The sequence below is a fragment of the Crocuta crocuta genome, unplaced genomic scaffold (assembly GCF_008692635.1).
Source record: "Crocuta crocuta isolate KB4526 unplaced genomic scaffold, BGI_CrCroc_1.0 scaffold35, whole genome shotgun sequence".
Classification (NCBI taxonomy): Eukaryota; Metazoa; Chordata; class Mammalia; order Carnivora; family Hyaenidae; genus Crocuta; species Crocuta crocuta.
This window is the reverse complement of record NW_027530625.1, coordinates 4,280,073-4,299,295: the sequence shown is the minus strand read 5'-3', so window position 1 is coordinate 4,299,295 and position 19,223 is coordinate 4,280,073. Positions and strand designations below refer to the sequence as shown.

General features: G+C 45.2%; 1 protein-coding gene across 1 annotated transcript in view; it reads right to left on the bottom strand.

The window, feature by feature from the left end:
* GARNL3 (GTPase activating Rap/RanGAP domain like 3) overlaps positions 1–19,223 on the bottom strand; it is a 152,945-nt gene that overhangs the window by 97,724 nt on the left and 35,998 nt on the right. Inside the window, exon 3 of the mRNA XM_077768251.1 lies at positions 14,737–14,806. Coding sequence (XP_077624377.1) covers positions 14,737–14,806 — 70 coding nt within the window. The remainder of the gene's footprint in view (positions 1–14,736; positions 14,807–19,223) is intronic.

The following is a 19,223-nucleotide window of genomic DNA, read 5'->3' as shown; positions in this document are numbered from 1 at the left end:
GGGGGGTGGGGGCCGCCTGGGTGACTCAGTCGGTTAAGGTCTGACTTCGGCTCAGGGCTCAGGTCATGATCTTACAGTTCACGGATTCGAGCCCCGCGTCGGGCTCTGTGCTGACAGCTAGCTCAGAGCCTGGAGCCTGCTTCCGATTCTGTGTTTCCCTCTATCTCTGACCCTCCCCTGCTCACGCTCTCTCTCTCTCTCAGAAATAACTTAAAAAAAAAAAAAAGACAGACAACAAATGGGAAATGTATAAGGACCTTGAAGTCACTTTGACAATGGAAGCTTATAAACACTGTACACTACTCAGCCCACCCCAGACATACTGAACCAGAACCTGAGGTTTAAACAAACTTCTGAAGCGAGTTTTATGCACAATGAAGTTTGAAGGGGCGCTGGAGGAGGCTGTAAAATGGCAAGATAACAACTTTTCGGTAAATACAACTTTTTTTAATAATTTTTTTTAATGTTCTATTTTTTTTTAATGTTCTTTTTAATGCTCCAGGCTCTGAGCTAGCTGTCAGCACGGAGCCCGACGTGGGGCTTGAACCTCCGAACTGAGATCATGACCTGAACCAAAGTCGGATGCTCAACTGACTCAGCCACCCAGGCACCCCTGCAACTTTTTGATAAATACAGTAAAACGTTGGTTTGCAAGCATAACTTGTTCCGGAAACATGCTTGTAATCCAAAGTGCTTGGTATATCAAAGTGAATTTTCCCATAAGAAATAACAGTAACTCAGATGGTTCATTCCACAACACAAAAATATTCATATAAAAATGATTATAATACTGTAATATAACACAAAATAGTAAAGAAAATACAAAGTATTAAAAAATACACAAACAAATTACCCTGCACTTCCCTTTGAAAACCTTCAGGGCTGATGTGAGGGAGACCAGAGAGAGGAGGGTCAGGGTGTAGGAAGACTTTCACTATCACTAACGGAATCACTGTTATCTATTGGCTCAATGGAACCTTTTTCTGCATGGGGGCCATTGTGTACCCTCTCATGGATGTTGACTATAGTACAGTATTAATAAACTCTTCTCCTGTACCGTATTTAACGTAACTGGCAATAAGGCAGCAGAGGAAAGGGTCTATATCTGCAGGCAGCTTGACCTAGAGTGAAGCAAAGCATTCATTCCTTTTNCCACGAACAGCGAGATCATGACCTAAGTGAAAGTCAGTCGCTTAACCGACTAAGCCACCCAGGCACCCCGCAAAGCATTCATTCCTAAGCTTACTCTTGGATGGAAAAGCAAAGGACTGTCCATAGGTGCTCTGAAATGACAGAAAATACACTGATGCCCATGGTGGGCATTTTCCAATGTTCTCAAAAACCACTGATTCCTGCCAAACACCGAGGCCTGAGCCCGAGCATCTGTGCATGGGAGACCATCGCCAACAAGAAAGCAGTGCGTGTGCGAGAGGAGACTCATTGGCTCAGTTGTGATCATGTGATGCTCAGTATCACATACTACTCATAGTGTAAGACATTGCTCGCTTATCAAGTCAAAGTTTATTAGAAATGTTTGCTCATCTTGCGGAACACTCACAGAACAAGTTACTCTTGATCCAAAGTTTTACTGTACTACTGTGGGTGAGGTGGGGGGTGGAGGGGACAAGCTCTACAACTTACTGGTCGTGTAACCTTCAACAAGTTCATTAATCTCTCGGAACTTTAGTTATCTCATCTATAAAATGGGGGTATTAACAACTCATCAGGTGGGTGTGGAATTTAAATTAGCATATATACATAAATACATATTGCCATGTGCGCGTGTGTGTACATGTGTCTATCTACCTATCTACCACTTAAAAGGTTGTCTAGCATGGTATGTATATACCTATGTGCATAAAGGACAATTCCGCCATGATGTCTGTCTGGGGTAGAAAACCAACAGGATTTGGTAAGACACTGGATGTGGGGTATGGGAGATTTCTTGGTTTCTGGAATTAGCAACTGACAAGAAGGTAGTACCATCCGCTCGGGGGGCTGGGGCAGGGAAGAAGGACAGCCTGAGTTCAGCTGCCTATAGCCTGTCCTAAGAGAGGCATCCAGTGGGCATTTAGGCAGATGGTGCTACATGCTGCGGACAGGGAGCTGGGAAGAATACAGGGATGTGTGAGTCACTAGTCAGAAGGTAATAATTGAAGCCACAGGGTAGGAGAGATCACCAACAAGGAGCATGTAGTGTGGGGGAGCAGTGTGTCCGAGATGGAACCCTGTTCAAAATGTGGGGGCCCCCGCAGAAGAGAAGCTGAGCAGGTGAAGCAGGGAAGGCAGGAAGGGGAAGGCAGGGAGTGGAGGCAGAGGAGGCCCTGTGGGAGGAGAAGGGGGTCACAGGCCACGCTGCAGGGTGGTCCTGTAGGATAAAGACGAGGATCGGCTAAGATGAGGGAGCGAGGAGGTCTTTGTGACCTTGGCAAGAGCAGGCTCAGCAAAGGACAAGAAGGGGAGGCATCCAAAGGAGGGGCTCAGAAGGGAACTTGTGGAACTATCACTGGGATCGAAAAAGAGAATTCCAAGTGCGGCTGAGATGTGCTCCCAGAGTAATTAAAACATCTTCTCATCTCTTCGGCAAATGAGTTTGAGATTATGATTTTAGAAGACCATGCGCCATGGCGATGACTGCAGTAGACCGATTAAAAAGCTGGGAAAGCACACAATCCTTTTGTTACACATAAAGGAAGCCAAAGTCACTGCTCTAATTAAGCGGGTGAGACAGTTCAATATAAAAACGAGAATATTAGCTGTGGCTCAACAGTAAGAGTGGGCGTGAAACCGGGAGCCCTCTGTGGTCAGTCGGCATGACATGACTGGGGGGCAGGACCTGCCCTAACCTCCCCTGGTCGGGAAAAACAAGGGAAACAAATTGTAGAACCCACAGCTGCTCTCTGCTCTTGCAAACAGCTCTCAATATGCAGAGCCCACATGTGAAATTCTGGGAAAAAAGACCAAATTCCTTTTCAACTTTAGCAGCCCTGAGAGAAGTAAAACAGTGGTTTTCAAACATGTGTGTATGTGTGTGTGTGTGTGTATTAGTGGTTGTCTGATCCCACAGTTTTGATAGAGGACCTGTCTAAATTCAGAAGTAACCACAGGTTCTTAAAAAGCACTTTCAGGGCCACCTGGGTGACCCGGTCAGTTGAGCATCCAACTTTGGCTCAGGCCGCGATCTCACCATTCATGGGTTCGAGCCCCTCACCGGGCTCTGTTGGTGTAGAGCCTACTTGGGATTCTTGCTCTCTCCTCTCACTCTGACCCTCACTTCTGCTTCCTTCTTCTCTCAAAGTACATACGTACATACATACATACATACTAAAAAAAAAGAACACTTTCAAAACAATGAAAATATTTTCTCTTCATGACAACAGTATACAAAGGTATTTAACATGATATATTTTTGAGCAGGTTAAAAAGTTTACTTTTGCCATAACTGACGGTACCCGCTCCTGAGCCCCATCTTCTTGAATGGGGAGGGGGAGCAGGTAACAAGCGTAGGCTAGAGATCGCTCTGGCACAAGATGAAAGAGGCAAAGGATGTTACCCAACAGGCAGTAAGCAAGACTGTGTGTTTGAGCCACATGTGAGAAATCTGCCGCCTTTGGTATGTGTAAAACCACAATCAAGGCAGAAAACGTGATTTCCTGTGAAGAATTTACCAAGCAATCTGTGAACAGTGTGTACCTCTGACTATCGAAAAAATAAACTGTTATTCATTGGTCAGTATATTTGAAATCCATATTGATCAGAATTTGGAAATATTTTTTTTTATTTAAAAAATTTTTTTAAATGTTTTTTAAAAATTTATTTTTGAGACAGAAAGAAACAGAGCATGAGCAGGGAAGGGACAGAGAGAGAGGGAGACACAGAGTCTGAAGCAGGCTCCAGGCTCTGAGCTGTCAGCACAGAGCCCGATGCAGGGCTCGAACTCATGAACCGTGAGATCATGACCGGAGCTGAAGTCGGATGCTTAACTGACTGAGCCACCCAGGTGCCCCAGAAGTTATTTTTATAGTAGGCCAGGGTACTGTATCCCACTAGTTGAAGACTACCAGAGTCAGTAAACAAAAGACCCCGGACACCCGCAGAAGGTGCAGGAGCCAGAGATGGGAAGCTGAGCCACGGTCATTACAGCGGCAGGGAGATCCTGTCGTGGGGAAAAACATGGCAGCAAGGGGAAGGGAGGCCGCCGGGAAGGAAGAGCATGAGCATGCCCAGACCTGCAGAAGGTTGGGAATGGAATACCTCCAATTCTAGGTGTGTGTGTGTGTGTGTGTGTGTGCGCGTGTGTGTGTGTGCGTGTGTGTGCGTGCGTGCGCGCGCGCGTGTGTACGTACAGGTAAACTCCACACCCAATGTAGGGCTCAAACTTATAACTCTGAGATCAAGAGTCACATCCTCTGAGCCAGCCAGGTGCCCCTCTCCAGTTCTAGTTTTGAAACTGGAGAGCACGCTTATGCTGAATATCGTGACTGTTTCCAAGATTTCTCCTGGGAAGATCTGGAGGACTTGTTTGATTTTCTTACTACAGTGTGTGTTTAAGCCTGTGGAGTTGGTGTCGTTTTGGGTCTCAACTACCCAAGACGGTCGCCAAATGGCTGGTCAGATGGTGCTAATTCTCCTCAGGTGCTGCTGATCTTAGGAAAGTAGGTCATAAGTCATAATATATCAACAAATAGGGTGGAGGAAACAAGGGTCAGAATCATTCCATGAACCTGACTACCATCAAAAGGGGACAAAAGATACACTGTTAAGGGCTGCAGAGTGAAATGCCTTGTTTGTTTATGCTCGACCTTATTTTTAAAAATATTTAAAGCAGCTTACTGAAATATATCTTTCTCAATGGATGAAATTAGATACAGAGCAAACTCAAACAAGGGCAAATTAGGTGTGTGTAAATAAAGTGAAAGCAAGAGAATCCGATTAGGATGTCCCTTATAAAGTCCATTAAGGTGGTGAGAGGCAAGCCATAAACAGGGCTCTGAGCCTCCTGGAGGCCAATTCAAAGAGGAAAAAGCTCCAGTCATTGACAGTACCCCCCCACTGCCTATAAAATTAGCAACAGAGCAGCTCCTCGGGAGAAGCACCGTACTTCTTGGTTTGGAGTGAAACTTTCCTCATAGGCCCTCGTAAAAGAGACATTTTATGGCAGACAGAAAAATCCTCAAGAGCATCCTACGAGAGACATACCATCTAGATCCATATGGCTTTTTTCCCATTTTATCCATCAGGCCAAGTTAAAGATGTAGTGCCAAGCCACAGATCAAGAGAAGCAAGTCAGAGAGAGGCCAAGAACGGCAAGACCAAGTGCTTGTAGCTATCTTATGGTGGACATTAATCCAGGAGTTAAATTTAAACCATTTATGGCATGGATGTCTCTTTGGAGAATTCCTTAGCAACATTCTTCTTAAAATCAAGCTGGTTAAGGTTTGGCCAGAAGAGAGCTTGAAATTATATGTTTGCGCTAAAACCTAAAACTATGTGCTATTGGTCAAGGGCAGGCTTGTCTACTCTAACAATCAACTTCATTTCTTTAGAAAACAGCCTATCAACAGTGGCTTGGAGACTGAGCGACGAGGCCCAGGGGCTCCTGGAGCCATGCAGACCTGGGCTGAAATGTCACCTTTACTGCTTCACTGGCTGTGGGACCTCTATGAGATCATCATTCAAATAGGGATCCATTCAAGATCCATAAATGTCCCCCGAGCATGCACGAGGTGAAGTGTAATGAAATAATGCCTATTGCCTACAGTTGTTTGTGAGGGTTAAAGAGGTAAATGCACCAAGCATTGAGCTCAGTGACTGGCACATAGTAAACATTCAATAAATGCTAATACTAATAATAGGAATAACAAAATAATTATCAAAATAGAAGAGTTCTGGCTCCACTATGATACATATACATAATTACATGTTGAAGGTCTCAAGGTTCTACATCACAGGAAATGGTTGCAATAATTTTAGCCTGGAAGAGTTTCAAAGTCAGCATTACCAATCACCCACCAAGATGCCAAAAATATCTGAAAAAGCACCCACACTTTTAAGCTGTGCTAACTTACTGGTAAATGCTCTGAGATAAACATGTCTGGGGGTACCTAACTGAGTCAACCTGCTACTGCAGACTTAGACACAAACTGGTTCAGTTTTGGAAAACATCTACCAAAATTGAGATTTTAGCTGCAGAATGCCGAAGCCTTGATGCTCTGGTGTTCCTGAGGGAAATACGCTGGTGCCTTCAATAATCTCTCAATTTGGTAATATGACACAGAATATAATTTCTCCCATCAAACGCCTATGAAAACAAAAAGCCTACTCAACCCTGAACGGAGAACAAAGCCGCACGGAGTCAGGGACGTGGGACAGGCAGCTACATCACTCATTAGCCAAGAATCATCTTTCTGCACAAGACTCCCACAGGTATAATTCAAATTCATGTCTGAGCAAAAATACAAATCGCTACATATCGGACTTCAAGAGTCCCCACACAGATAAAACCTCAGATGCCAAGCAAGTCCACCCTAAACCGTCTTTTTGATAGTATTTAGATCGTACCGCCAGATAGCCTTGGATGCCACCGTGAGTTCCTAACAACAAAACCAAGCCACCCTCATAGAGAAGCATTTATGCATCTTTCCTGTTCATCAGGGGAGCGTATAACTCGTCCAAATGCAGGCTTGCGTCATTAAGGTCCAGGTTTAAAAAGGAATAGACAACATCCTACCCTTTGCAGATTGTGACACCCCCCGGAAGTATCACGATGTAGGGTTATATGAAAATCAGCAGCTGGGCTGGGCAGGAGAGAGGTCTATATTGTGCCCATACCATTCATCATTCATAACACATCAGGTTCCTGTCCGTTGAGTCAAAGGCCAAGAAAAGATCAATGAAAGCTACAAACAATCTTTGCTTTTCCTGACAGATTTCGATATAAAGTGGTGAAGAATGGACGATGGTGTAATAGCTATGCCTTGCCGAGAATGCTGCCATGAGAGACCAGGATTTCAATTCATCAAGAAGAAAAATGGCATATGTTTTAGATGGAATGCACTGCAAGCTAATGAGTCCAATTATATGTGGGGGGGGGGTCAAGGAGGCTCGTTATTCCTTTCCTTTATTTATATTTGATGGGTTAGGCTACTTTCTGATGTCAACCAAATTGAACCATTCATTCGTTCAATCAATATTTACTAAGTAATGACCGTTAAGTACTGTGCTTGGTGCTAGGCACACAGTGGTAACTAAAGAGCCATGACTCCTATTTTTAGGGAGTTTATAATCCACCCCCTTGTGTGTGGGACTGAGGAAAGTGCCCAGGAGAAGAGTCCACTGGCAGCAGAAGAAATTCTCACCAGGTGCTTTTTGTTTGAGCTTTTAAATCATCTACCAGATGAAGGAATGTTAGAGATACATGTGGGGGGTCCAGCTGTTTGCAACTGAATTTTGTCTATAACGTTTTCAGAGAGAAGCTGCCCCACCTACAAACTGTGCTGGGGAGATGGGTCTAGGAGGGTTTTTATACCACATGATGCCACTTCCCCAAACACAATGGTGTCAATCAGGGAGAGACACCTGAACCAGAGGAACCAAGCCATTCGACTTGGAATTTGAAATAAGGGCTCAAGGATGAACAGACTGTGGTGCGCACTGGGATGCAAGACCAAGGAAACTGGGGGGCTGGAAATCAATTTAGTAATAAACAATATTTATTAAGAATTTAGTATGAGGGGCGCCTGGGTGGCTCAGTCGCTTGAGCATCTGACTTCAGCTCAGGTCATGATCTCATGGTTCATGGGTTTGAGCCCCGCATCAGGCTCTGTGCTGACAACTAGCTCAGAGCCTGGAGCCTGTCTTCGGATTCTATATCTCCCTCTTTCTCTGACCCTCCCCTGCTCACACTGTCTCTCTATCTCAGAAATAAATAAAACATTAAAAAAAAAAAAGAATTTAGTATGTACCAGGGCTTAGAAATATAACCGTGAACAAGACAGACATGGTGCCCACCCTCATCTCTGGTGGATGAGAGAGAAGTAAGTGAATAAATAGAGTGTGCTAAATACTATTAAGAAAGGAAAAAGGAATGCTGAGTTAGAGAACAGCACGGAGAAGAGGTCCACTTTAGGGAGAGTGGTTGGGGAGGCCTCTCCGAGAAGGTGACATTTAAGCTGAAACCAGCCATGAGAAGGACTGGGGAAGCCCATTCCAGGCAGAAGGAATGTTAAGTGCAAAGGTCTTGGGACAGGGAGGAACTCAGTATGTTCTAGAGACCAAAATAAGGCCAAATGTGGGAAGTACAGTGAGCAGCGGAATGAGAGAAGGTGGAAGAGGAAGGCAGAACCGGATCACACAGGCTCTTGTATGGCTCTGTGAAGGGTCTAGACTTAAATGGGTGGCCAAGGAAGGGTGTTAGGAAAGAAAAGACATTGTATTGTCAACATTTTAATATATCACTCTGGTGTAAGGACAGACATACAGACTAATAGGATGAAAGAGAAAGCCAGAAATCAACCCTTGCATGTATGGTCGATGGATTTTAGACAATGGTACAAAGACCATTCAATGGGGAAAGAACAGACTTTTTTTTTTTCTTCAGGTTATTTACTTATTTTGAGGGTGAGCGAGAGAGCGAGTATGTGCATGAACGTGTGTAAGCAGGGGAGGGGCAGAGAGAGAGAGAATCCCAAGTAGGCTCCATGCGCAAGTGAGGAGCCTGATGTGGGGCTCGAACTCACAAACTGTGAGACTTGAGCCGAAATCAAGAAGTGGATGCTCAACCGAATGGACCACCCAGGCACACCCTTTTCAACAAACAGTGCAGAGAAAACGAATCTCCACATGCAAAATAATGAAGCCGGACCTATGTCACTCCACACACACGCACAAAATAACTCCAAACAGACCATAAACCTATTGAATGAAGCTGGACCCCTACCTTACACCATATACCACATACAATTCAAAAAATGGATCAAACATAAAAACATAAAACCTAAAACTATCAAGCTCTTAGAAGAAAACAGGGGGAAATCTTCATGGCAGTTGGATTTGGCAATGACTTCTTAAATGTAATATTGGAAGCATCTGCAACAAAAGAAAAACTAGATGAGGGGCACATGGCTGGCTTAGTTGGAGGCACATATGGCTCTTGATCTGGGGGCTCCTGAGTTGAATCCCCATGTGGGGTGTAGAGATTACATAAACAAACAAATAAATGTATGTATGCATGTATGTTTAAAAAAGGAAAAATGAATGGATTGGACTTCATAAAAAATTAAAAACTTCGATGTGTCAGGATATTGTCAACAGAGTAAGAAAAGAGCCTATATAACAGGAAAAAAAGATTTGAAGATCATATATCTGATAAGGGAATTGATGTCCAGAATATATAAGAAACTCCTATAACTCAGTAACAACAAGACAAACAATTCAATTCAACAGCAAAACAAACAACCCCATTATAAACAGGCAAAGAGGGCAAAGAACTTGAATAACATTTCTCCAAAGGAGAAATACGAATGACCAATAAGCGCATGAAAAGATGCTCAACATTGCTGATCACGAGTGAAAGGCCAATCACAACAATGAGGAGGTGCCCCTCTACACCCATTAGAATTTCTATTAAACAAGATGGAGCCAATCTGGGTGGGAACGTGGAGAGCCTGGAACCCTCATGCATTGCCGATGGAAACATAAAATGGTGCCACCACTGTGGAAACAAGCTTGGGAGTTCTTTAAGAGTTAAAAACAGAATTAGGAGGAACTTAATGGAGGACCATGAGGGAGAAGAAGGGGGGAAATTGTGGGGGAAAGGGAGAGAGGCAAACCATGAGAGACTCTTGAATGCTGAGAACAAACTGAGGACTGATGGATGTGGGGGGAGGAGGGAGGAGATGGGCATGGAGGGGGGCACTTGTGGGGATGAGCACTGGGTGTTATATGGAAACCAACTTGACAATAAACTATTTGTAAAAAAAAAAAAAAAAAAGAGTTAAAAATAGAATTAGTACATGATCTGGTAATTCCACTCCTAGCTAACAGACCCAACAGAATTGAAAGCAGGGACTCAAACAAATGCACACCAGTGCTCGCGGCAATATTATTCACCATAGCTAAAAAAAGGGCAAGCAGCCCAAGTATTCATTTGGATAAATGGATAAACCAAATGTGGTGTATATAAGGATGAATAAGAATTCATCCATCAATGGGAATGAAATTCTGATCCATGCCAGAACATGGATGAACCTTGAAAAAAAAGCATGCTAAGTGAAATAAACGAGACACAAAGGACAAAAATGGTAGCATTCCACTTAAATAAGGTCCTTAGAATAGGCAAATTCATAGAGACAGAAAGTAGACCAGAGGTTACAGGGGCTGGGGAGAGAGGGGAATGTGGCGTTGTTGCCTAATGGGTACAGTTAGTCTTTGGGGTGATGAAAAATGCTCTGATAGTGGATGATGATGACAGCTGCATCACATTGTGAATATACTCATTGCCCCCCTGAAGCGTATGCTTAAAAACGGTAAATTTTATGTTGTGCATATTTGACCACGATTAAAAAACCAAAACAAAACACCACTGCTGGGAAGACAGACAGGAGAGAGGCGACTGTGTAATCAAGGGAGCTGGTCTGCAGAGAGAACAGCACCGATGAGCAGAGGAGAAATCACAGGGACCAGAGAGAGCCGGAGAAAATAGATGCTTGATGGCTTCCCGGTCACATGAGGCCCAGCTGTGCTTCCTGAGCTTCATTTCGGTGAGACCCACCCATGTGCTTTCAGTGGGTCGCCTGAGACTTGAGCTGGACTGAGTGGGTCTTTGTTCTTTCACGAGGGAACAGCTGGGATCTGGGGAGGCAGCCGCCGCGGCACTGACCACTGGAGGCGGCTGGTTCCTGAAGCCAGACCACAGCTCCAGGAGGGCAGAGAAAATGCTTTTTCCCTCCTCTCAGTGCCTAGCACCGTGCCTGCCGTGGGGTGACAGGCCTCCAATGAGCGGTTATTGGGTGGGCAAAGAGAAGCCCTCCGTGAGTCTTCTTATAAAGGTCTGGGCTTCCATGTTCTCGCTCACCAAGTGTATGTCCAATTTAAATCAAGCCAACTGAGCCCCGAAATCTGTCCTCAGGGCTGAAGTGAACAGCCAAGCTTGGTTCTTCACAAGGACTTCTACCTCATTTGATCAAGGTCAAAAGAAGTCCACGCAAAAATTTCAATTTTATAGGCTCCTGGCCACCTTTTAGCCAACTTTGAGTTTCAGCATGCCCGCGACTGATTGGGTTTCCAACAACATTCAGCAACTCAAGTGTGTAAAAACAACAACAAAAAATTAACCTTATTTTTCTCATGACCAGAGAATTCACAAAACGGCTTTTAACTTAAACATATCTGTTGGTCACAGATGATAGAAAATGTCTCCTTCCTTAAAACACTGGAGTGAGAATTTCAAGAGATCCTTAGATGGCAAAAATGGAACTTGGCTCATTTCATTCGTCTCAGCCATTCCAACCACCAGTGCCTGTCATTTCTAACAAGGCAAGAGTCAACACAATCTAATTTCACAAAAGGAGAGGAACTGGCACCCAGAGAATCATCATCTATGGCAATGTTGGGGGACCACACGATTAAAATGGTAATCTGAAGACTATACAACAAGAAGATATTTACAGGGGTGCCTGGGTGGCTTAGTTGGTTAGGCATCTGACTTTGGTTTGGGTCATGATCTCACGGTTTGTGAGTTTGAGCCCCACGCTGGGCTCTGTGCTGACAGCTTGGAGCCTAGAGCCTGCTTTGGATTCTGTGTCTCCCTCTCTCCGCCCCTCCTCCACTCACGCTCTCTCTGTCTTTCAAAAATGAATAAATGTTTTAAAAAAAGACATTTACAAAATATAGCTAAATGAAAAAAAGAGAAATGGGAAATTATATGTATAATTTGATTACAGCTATGTGGGAATGAGGTGAGTAGCTCTAGAGACTGGAAGTTACCCAAAGGAGATAAAAAAAGGGGCTGCAGGGCAGGAGAATGATACATGGATTTTTAAAAAATGTTTATGTACTTATTTTGAGAGAGAGAGAGAGAGCATACATGTGAGCAGGAGAGGGGCAGAGAGAGGGGGGAGAGAGAACCTTAAGCAGGCTCTGCACTGTCAGTGCAGAACCGGACATGGGGCTTGAACCCGCAAACCTCGAGATTATGACCTGAGCTCAAATAGACTCTGATGCTTAACCGACTGAACTACCTAGTGGCCCCCATACATGAATTTTTAAATGTATTTTAAATTTACTTTATAATATTAAAAAAGCCAACTAGAAACACACACACACACACNGGTGACGATGACTAGCCTCGGGCTGAGGCAGGGTTTCTTCAAGTGTGATTCTGGGACCAGCCACATCACCATCATCTGGGAATTTGCTAGAAACGCACTTTCTGGGTTAACCCCCGACCTACTGGATTGGAAATTCTAGGGATGGGGCCTAGCAATCTGCCTTGATAGACTCTCCACGTGACGTAGGTGGCTGCTCAAGTCTGAACCACCACTCGCAAGGACCTCCCCGGCCTCACAGTGTGTGGTTGCCACAGGTCTACAAAGGGTCAATCTTTGGGGGTCTGGGGGGCCCAGTCAGTCAGTTAAGCGTCCAACTTCAACTCAGGTCATGATCTCATGGCTCATGAGTTCAAGCCCCACGTCGGCTCTCTGCTGTCAGCACAGAGCCTGCTTCAGACCCTCCGTGTCCCTCTCTCTCTCTGCCCCTCCCCCACTAGTGTGTGCTTTCTCTCTCTCAAAAAATAAACATTTGAATAAATAAATAAATAAATAAATAAATGGTCCATTCTTCATGACTTTGTTTTCTCCCCGAACACCACTCTCACTGTTTACAAGAGCTTCACATGATTTACTGGATCAGGTTCAAAGTCTTTACCTGAGAGTCACGGGGTCTACTTTTGTTACCAAATTTCATCCTCACCACCACAGATGGCTAGCTACCACGAACTGTGCTTATGTGTGCCATCTCATTCAATCCTCCTGACAATTCTACAAGGCAGACAATATTAATATCTCCATTCACATAATATAAGAATACAATATCCCCACCGATGAGAAAACTGAGGCCAAAAGAAGTCCAAGACCATACAGCTAGGAAATGATGACGCAGGCATGGCTTTGGAGCATGTGTCTCTCGGCACCACTGAGGTTCAGAGAAGTTCCCAGACAACAGTGGGTGGCGGAGCCAGGATGGGCAGCCGGGCCACTTTCAAAGGCTGCCAGCTCTGTGGCCACTCGGCTCTGCTGCCCCACACTCTCTGTTAGAGGCAAGGCCATTTGCTCACTGCCCTTGGAATATATCACTGCCAAGAATCACACTGTTTGCAAATATCTGCTGTTGATCTTTTTTTTACCACCGACCCAGGTCAGACAGCCTATACGAGGCCTTGCAGGCTGCTTCCGCAAGATCCCCCGCTAGGAAGGGTCACACCCTCCCTTCTCTTACCCCCATCATGCCCTATCTGGATCTCTCTCCTGATGTTTACCAGTTCCCACCCCGAATTACAGTTAGACACGTGCTCCTCCGGGAGAGGCGGTGGTCCACGCTGGCCTGGTGCCACCCGATGCCGGACACAGAACTCGCATTGACTGAGTCAATCAGTGGTGTCTTTTATGTGACTAAATTCATTTTTTAGATTTTTTTTTATCTTATCTGCCCAGCTCAAGACAGTAAATTCCTTAAGAACAAGGACCAAACCTTGCACTTATTTTCTATTTTCAAGAATATTCAGCCCCGGGCCACATAATACAGTCAAGTCCATAATATATGATTGAGTTCGAATAAAATCCTACTGGTACACAACTCTGGTATAATTTTTCCTACTCCTTAAATGCTGCAAGAATGCAGCATAGATTAGGAGAGGATAACTGGGTTCTACACAAATGGATCCAAGCAACTCATTTTTTTGGTAAATAGAAAGATACATGTAATGTTTTTTCATAGTGTTAAATAATAACCAAGAGAATTCTATGAGCACATTTTCCTAAAAATTTGTTCAAACTTCCATGGGGGCCCAAAATCACAATTCTGTCTTAAAAAAAAAAAAACAAAAACTGAGGCTAAAATATGCCTTCATTATCCCTCTTTTAAAATGAAAGCATACTCTTTTTTTTAAAAATCATCACATAAACCCTGATGTCTCTCATAAGGAAAATGTGTATATTTTCATTTCACTTCACATATCTATCACCTATGACAGTCGTTTAGCCCAACAAATACACTTTTAATAGGAAGAAAAGAAAATCTCATCAATATTCTAACCCCTATCACATATCCAGAAAGCAAAGGTACAGAAAATCAGAGTCTTTCAATAACATTTAAACCACACAAGCTCGATGCGTGAACTTTTAAGAATAAGATAATATGAAAACCAAATGCTGCCTCTCTTAATTCATTAATCATTTAATTGAATTACATACCCCGATTTCATACACCAGAGAAAAATACCAAGCCACAGCATATTTTTAACAAACTGGAAGACACAGATTAAGAGTATGTAACAATAAAAACAAGTAGATAAAGATGATCAAATTTTTACGGCCTTTCAATAGTCATTTATTCCCGTCCAAGCCTTAAGACTGTATCCACATGGTCTGACAGTAAATAGACAACAAAAGATCTGATGAGCTTGGCGATGCTCTAAATCTAAATCAATGTACTACCACTGAACAGACAGTGTAAACTTACCAGCTCCACAGATCCATAATGTTTCCTACTGAAATCCCCACGTCTACAGCCTAGGTCTTCCGAGACAGAGCTGGAACAAAAATGCTTCATCAGTATTATACATAGCGATCTGGCCACAAACCTTCTGCAAAAATCCACTACCATTTGCAAAAAGGGCTCTGCTACGGAACAGGCTCGCCCCGGCTCCTCACTGCAGGGGAGCCTCCTGGCCACAGACACAGTCCTCAGCAGCCATTGCGGTGCCCGGCTTCCTGGAGCCCTCAGTAAAAAGAAAAACACCCGAGTCATCCCTGCAAGTATAGGCAATGATTGAATTAAATATTTAGTCATTTGGAATCGATTGAAATTTCCAAGGCGACTGGTGGTTTATAATTTCATTTCTGTATAACCAAAGGGGATGAGGAACCCTGCAGTAAACTTGAGGCCAGGGACAAAGCTTGCAATTATCTTTCGTTTAAGAGAACCTCTTTGTCCCAAAGAGTCAACATAAAAATAACCAGCATTATTTAAGGCTATATGGCAGAAATGAAACTTGAAATGGGAGGGAAAAACTTCAAAATCCTGGGAGGCCCCCCCAATCCCCCCCTTTAATTTATGACACTATGACAATGTGAAAAAAGAGATCGGCCCTGACAGAAAATCTGAAAAATCTAACTTCAAGGATATTTGGTTTTTATGTAACCGTAGCTAATGCTTCCCCCAACCCCCCAGGAGGCTTAAATCAGATAAGAAAAATCACATGCATTGTGGAGAAGAGCAATTAAAACAAGGGCGAAACCCTTCCTGCATTTACATCTTGAATGCATAGTTACACACTCAAAAGAGACATATCTTATCCACCAGGTAGTATATTTAGGACCCCAGGCAGTGCTCGTGAAGCCACCGGGGATCCACAAATGCAAGCAGCTTTAGCAAGTCCTGTCCTCACAGGTCATGCAAATAACTCCTACCGTAGAAAACAGAACTGCCCGAGGGCTCCATGTTTAATGCATCCAAAATACTTGGGCTCTAACATGCAAAGAAAGGTGCATTTTGTACCTTTTCATTCTTCCTTACAAGGTGGCTACATTTTCTACATTTCAGCCTCCTTGGCACGCTCAGGAAGAGACTGACTTAATCTTATATGAGAAATTTAACCTTTTGTAGTCTCCACTTTCTTAGCAGAAAATGTGCAACAAATTAATGACTGCAGTTTGGAAGGGTGTCCTAGATATTACCCAGGCTACCGTCCTACTTGCGGTGACAGGATTTTCTATCTGCCCCCCATCCCCCCACCCCCCAAATCCCTGAAAGAGATTTGAAACTTCCCTCCATGGCCTATTCCGGTCTGTATTAAATATGTCCTCAAGGTCCAGGGTTTTCAAAACCCTCCTGGAGAATCTGCCATTGCCCTACGTAACAGGTTCAGGATCCTTCCCTGGTGGCCCTGCGTTACCGAGAGAGCGGGCTCCAGGGACAGGAGCGTCTAAGCACCGGGCTAGAGATCAGGCAGAGAGTGGACGCCCAGTGGCTGGTGACCGAGAGCTCTGTCGGCCGGGCTCAGCCCACCTCTTCAGTTTTAGCGGGGCCACCACCCGACCATCAACACCTGCAGCAGCTTCTACCACGAATGGCCAATATCATGAGAAGAACAAACATGCTGGGCTCTGGGCCCCTCCCCGGGCTGCCCTCGGCACCACCACCGAGGGCGTTCTAAGACACAGTGCCATCTCCCTAGCTTTGCCAACAGCCAGAAACGAACACAAAAAAGATGACAGGTCTGTGTCCTGGGGCAGTCACATCCTCAGGTGCTCCATAGTGGGAAGGCAGTGTCCGATGAAAACAACCAGGAGAGAGAGAAACAGAACATCTGCTATGGGTTGCCCCCCCCCCCCACTATTTCTGTCTTCTTAAATACATTGCAGAGACAGTACCCGCATATGGCAGGAGCCAGGCTCCACTCTATGGGGTGCATTTCTGCGGCCGCCATGTTTTGAAACCCTCCCAACTCCCCTATGCCCTCCCCAGGCTCTCTGGCCCCTTGGTACCCAGCGCAGGAGATGAGATTAAAGGGTCACCGGGGCTCCATGAGGAGCTGTGTTCTCCTGCAGGTCCCCGAGTCTGGCCTACTGCTTGCCACAGAGCGGACGTGGGAAATGTCTGCTGTATTAATGGAGGTCTGTGCACACCATTTGGATCTGACTAGCTAATATCTGAGAGCACCCCTCGTGGGCACGAAGGTTGACATACTCTCTCACAAGCCAATGGTCACTGTTCCATCAGACCAGACAGCCCGGGCCCAGGAAGCACACACTGCTACGTGCACGCCGAAATCTATTCCGTTTTCCTCTTGGGCTTGTCACTAGATGACATGTCCCAAGCCCCTCTTGCAGTGTGACCACATGACTGAGCTCTGGCCAAGAGGCTATGGGCTGAAATGCCATGCACCGTTTCCAGGCACAGCTCATGGGAGGTGTTACTCTCCTTGACCTTGGCCAGCAGAGGTGGGAGCGCTACAAGGACCCCCAGGAGGGCAGAGCTTCAAGAGGGAAGACACCTGGGTCTCTGAAAGACGAATCGCAAGGCCACACCTCCAAGAGCCTCCGGATTAGAATATGACGTGAGCAGGAACTAAACGCCGAATTGTGTTCACCCCATAGAATTTAGGTTTACCCGTTAAAGCTGCGGTGTCACCCAAACTAATACGGAAGTGGGTATCTTGCAAGCAGGGCGCTACCATAGCAACAACCTACAGTCTGTGGCACTGGCCTGGAGGCAGGCAGCTGCCGGGGAGGAAATGGGTCTCGGAGGCTGGGAAAATGGAGATCTACATAACACGGTGGCAAAATATGGGATGAAACTTACACTCGCGGTGACGGAGAAAACTCTAGGGGAAGTGGCTAGACAGAGCGCTGATGCTTTGCATGGCTCCCCCTAACCGACCGTAGCAAGTTTTTTTATTACAAAGAAAAGATGAGCCCGGGCAAGAACTGGACGGATTTTACACACAAGAAGCAAACAGAGAGAGTCTGGAGACCAAGGGCTTCACAGGCTTTGGGAAATCATGGGTTCTGGACTCCAGACAGTAAGAGTACTGGCTAGTGCAGTGTGGGTAGAAACGATGGGGACCTCTTCCATCTTCCAGACCTGGCCCATAAAAATTTCCCACGAATAGAATGTAAACTGGTGCAGCCGCTCTGGAAAACAGTGTGGAGGTTCCTCAAAAAAATTAGCAATAGAACTCTCCTATGACCCAGCAATAGCACCGCTAGGAATTTACCCAAGGGATACAGGAGTGCTGATGCATAGGGGCTCATGTGACCCAATGTTCACAGCAGCACTCTCAACAATAGCCAAATCATGGAAAGAGCCTAAAAGTCTATCAACTAATGAATGGATCAAGAAGATGTGGTTTATATATACAATGGAATACTACTTGGCAATGAGAAAGAATGAAATCTGGCCATTTGTAGCAACATGGATGGAACTCGAGGGTGTTATGCTAAATGAAATAAGTCAGGCAGAGAAGGACAGACACCATATGGTTGCGCATATAGGAGGATTAAGAGGAACTTAACGGAGGACGATGGGGGAGGGGAAGGCGAAAAATAGTTAAGGAGAGGGAGGGAGGCAAACCATTAGAGACTCTCAAATACTGAGAACAAACTGAGAATTGATGGGGGTTGAGGAAGAGGGGAAGGGGGGTGATGGGCATGGAGGAGGGCCCTTGTTGGGGTGAGCACTGGGTGTTATATGGAAACCAACTTGACAATAAACTATAAAAAAAAAAATTCCCCCCAATAGTCCTTGCTCTCTTTCCTCATCCACTGGCTAAATGGAGAGGGTGCTGAAGACCAAGGCGGGGGCGGTGGGCGAAGGAGGCTTGGGGACCACACAGAAGATCCCACGTGACGTGAGTGAAAAATAACATTTATCATTTTGTGGCACTGAGAGTCAGAGTTTATTACAACAGGTGATTTTACCTTAACAGATACAGCTCTCCACAGGTCGCAGACAGGGCCAGGGTAACTCCCACCAAAAGGAGGTGTCAGAGGGCTGGTGGGCCAGGAAGACTCTGAAGGGCGAGCAAACTGTGGTCCTCCAACTGTCTGTTACTGCAAACAAAGTTTTGTTCACACAGCCACGCCCTTTGGTTACAGGTAGTCTGCGATGGCTTTGGCTTCACAACGGCCCAGCTGAGCAGATGCAACAGAGAACGTATGGTCTGCAGAGCTCAAGCAATGTACGACCTAGCCCTTTTACGGACAAAGTTTGCTTGGCCACTGCCGTACGGCCTCACAGATCCCTTGTGTTGCTTTCAGGCCCACCCATAAACTGTGATTAATAAGCCAATGGAAATGCTTGAGTCCACCAGAATCCCTGGGGGAAGCTTTCTAAAAATGCAGGTTCCCTGGCCCTGTTCCCGGAGGCTGTGATTCAGCACGTCTGCGACTTTAACAAGCAGCCGGGAGGATTCTGATACAGGTGGTCTGCAGACAGTGTTTTGA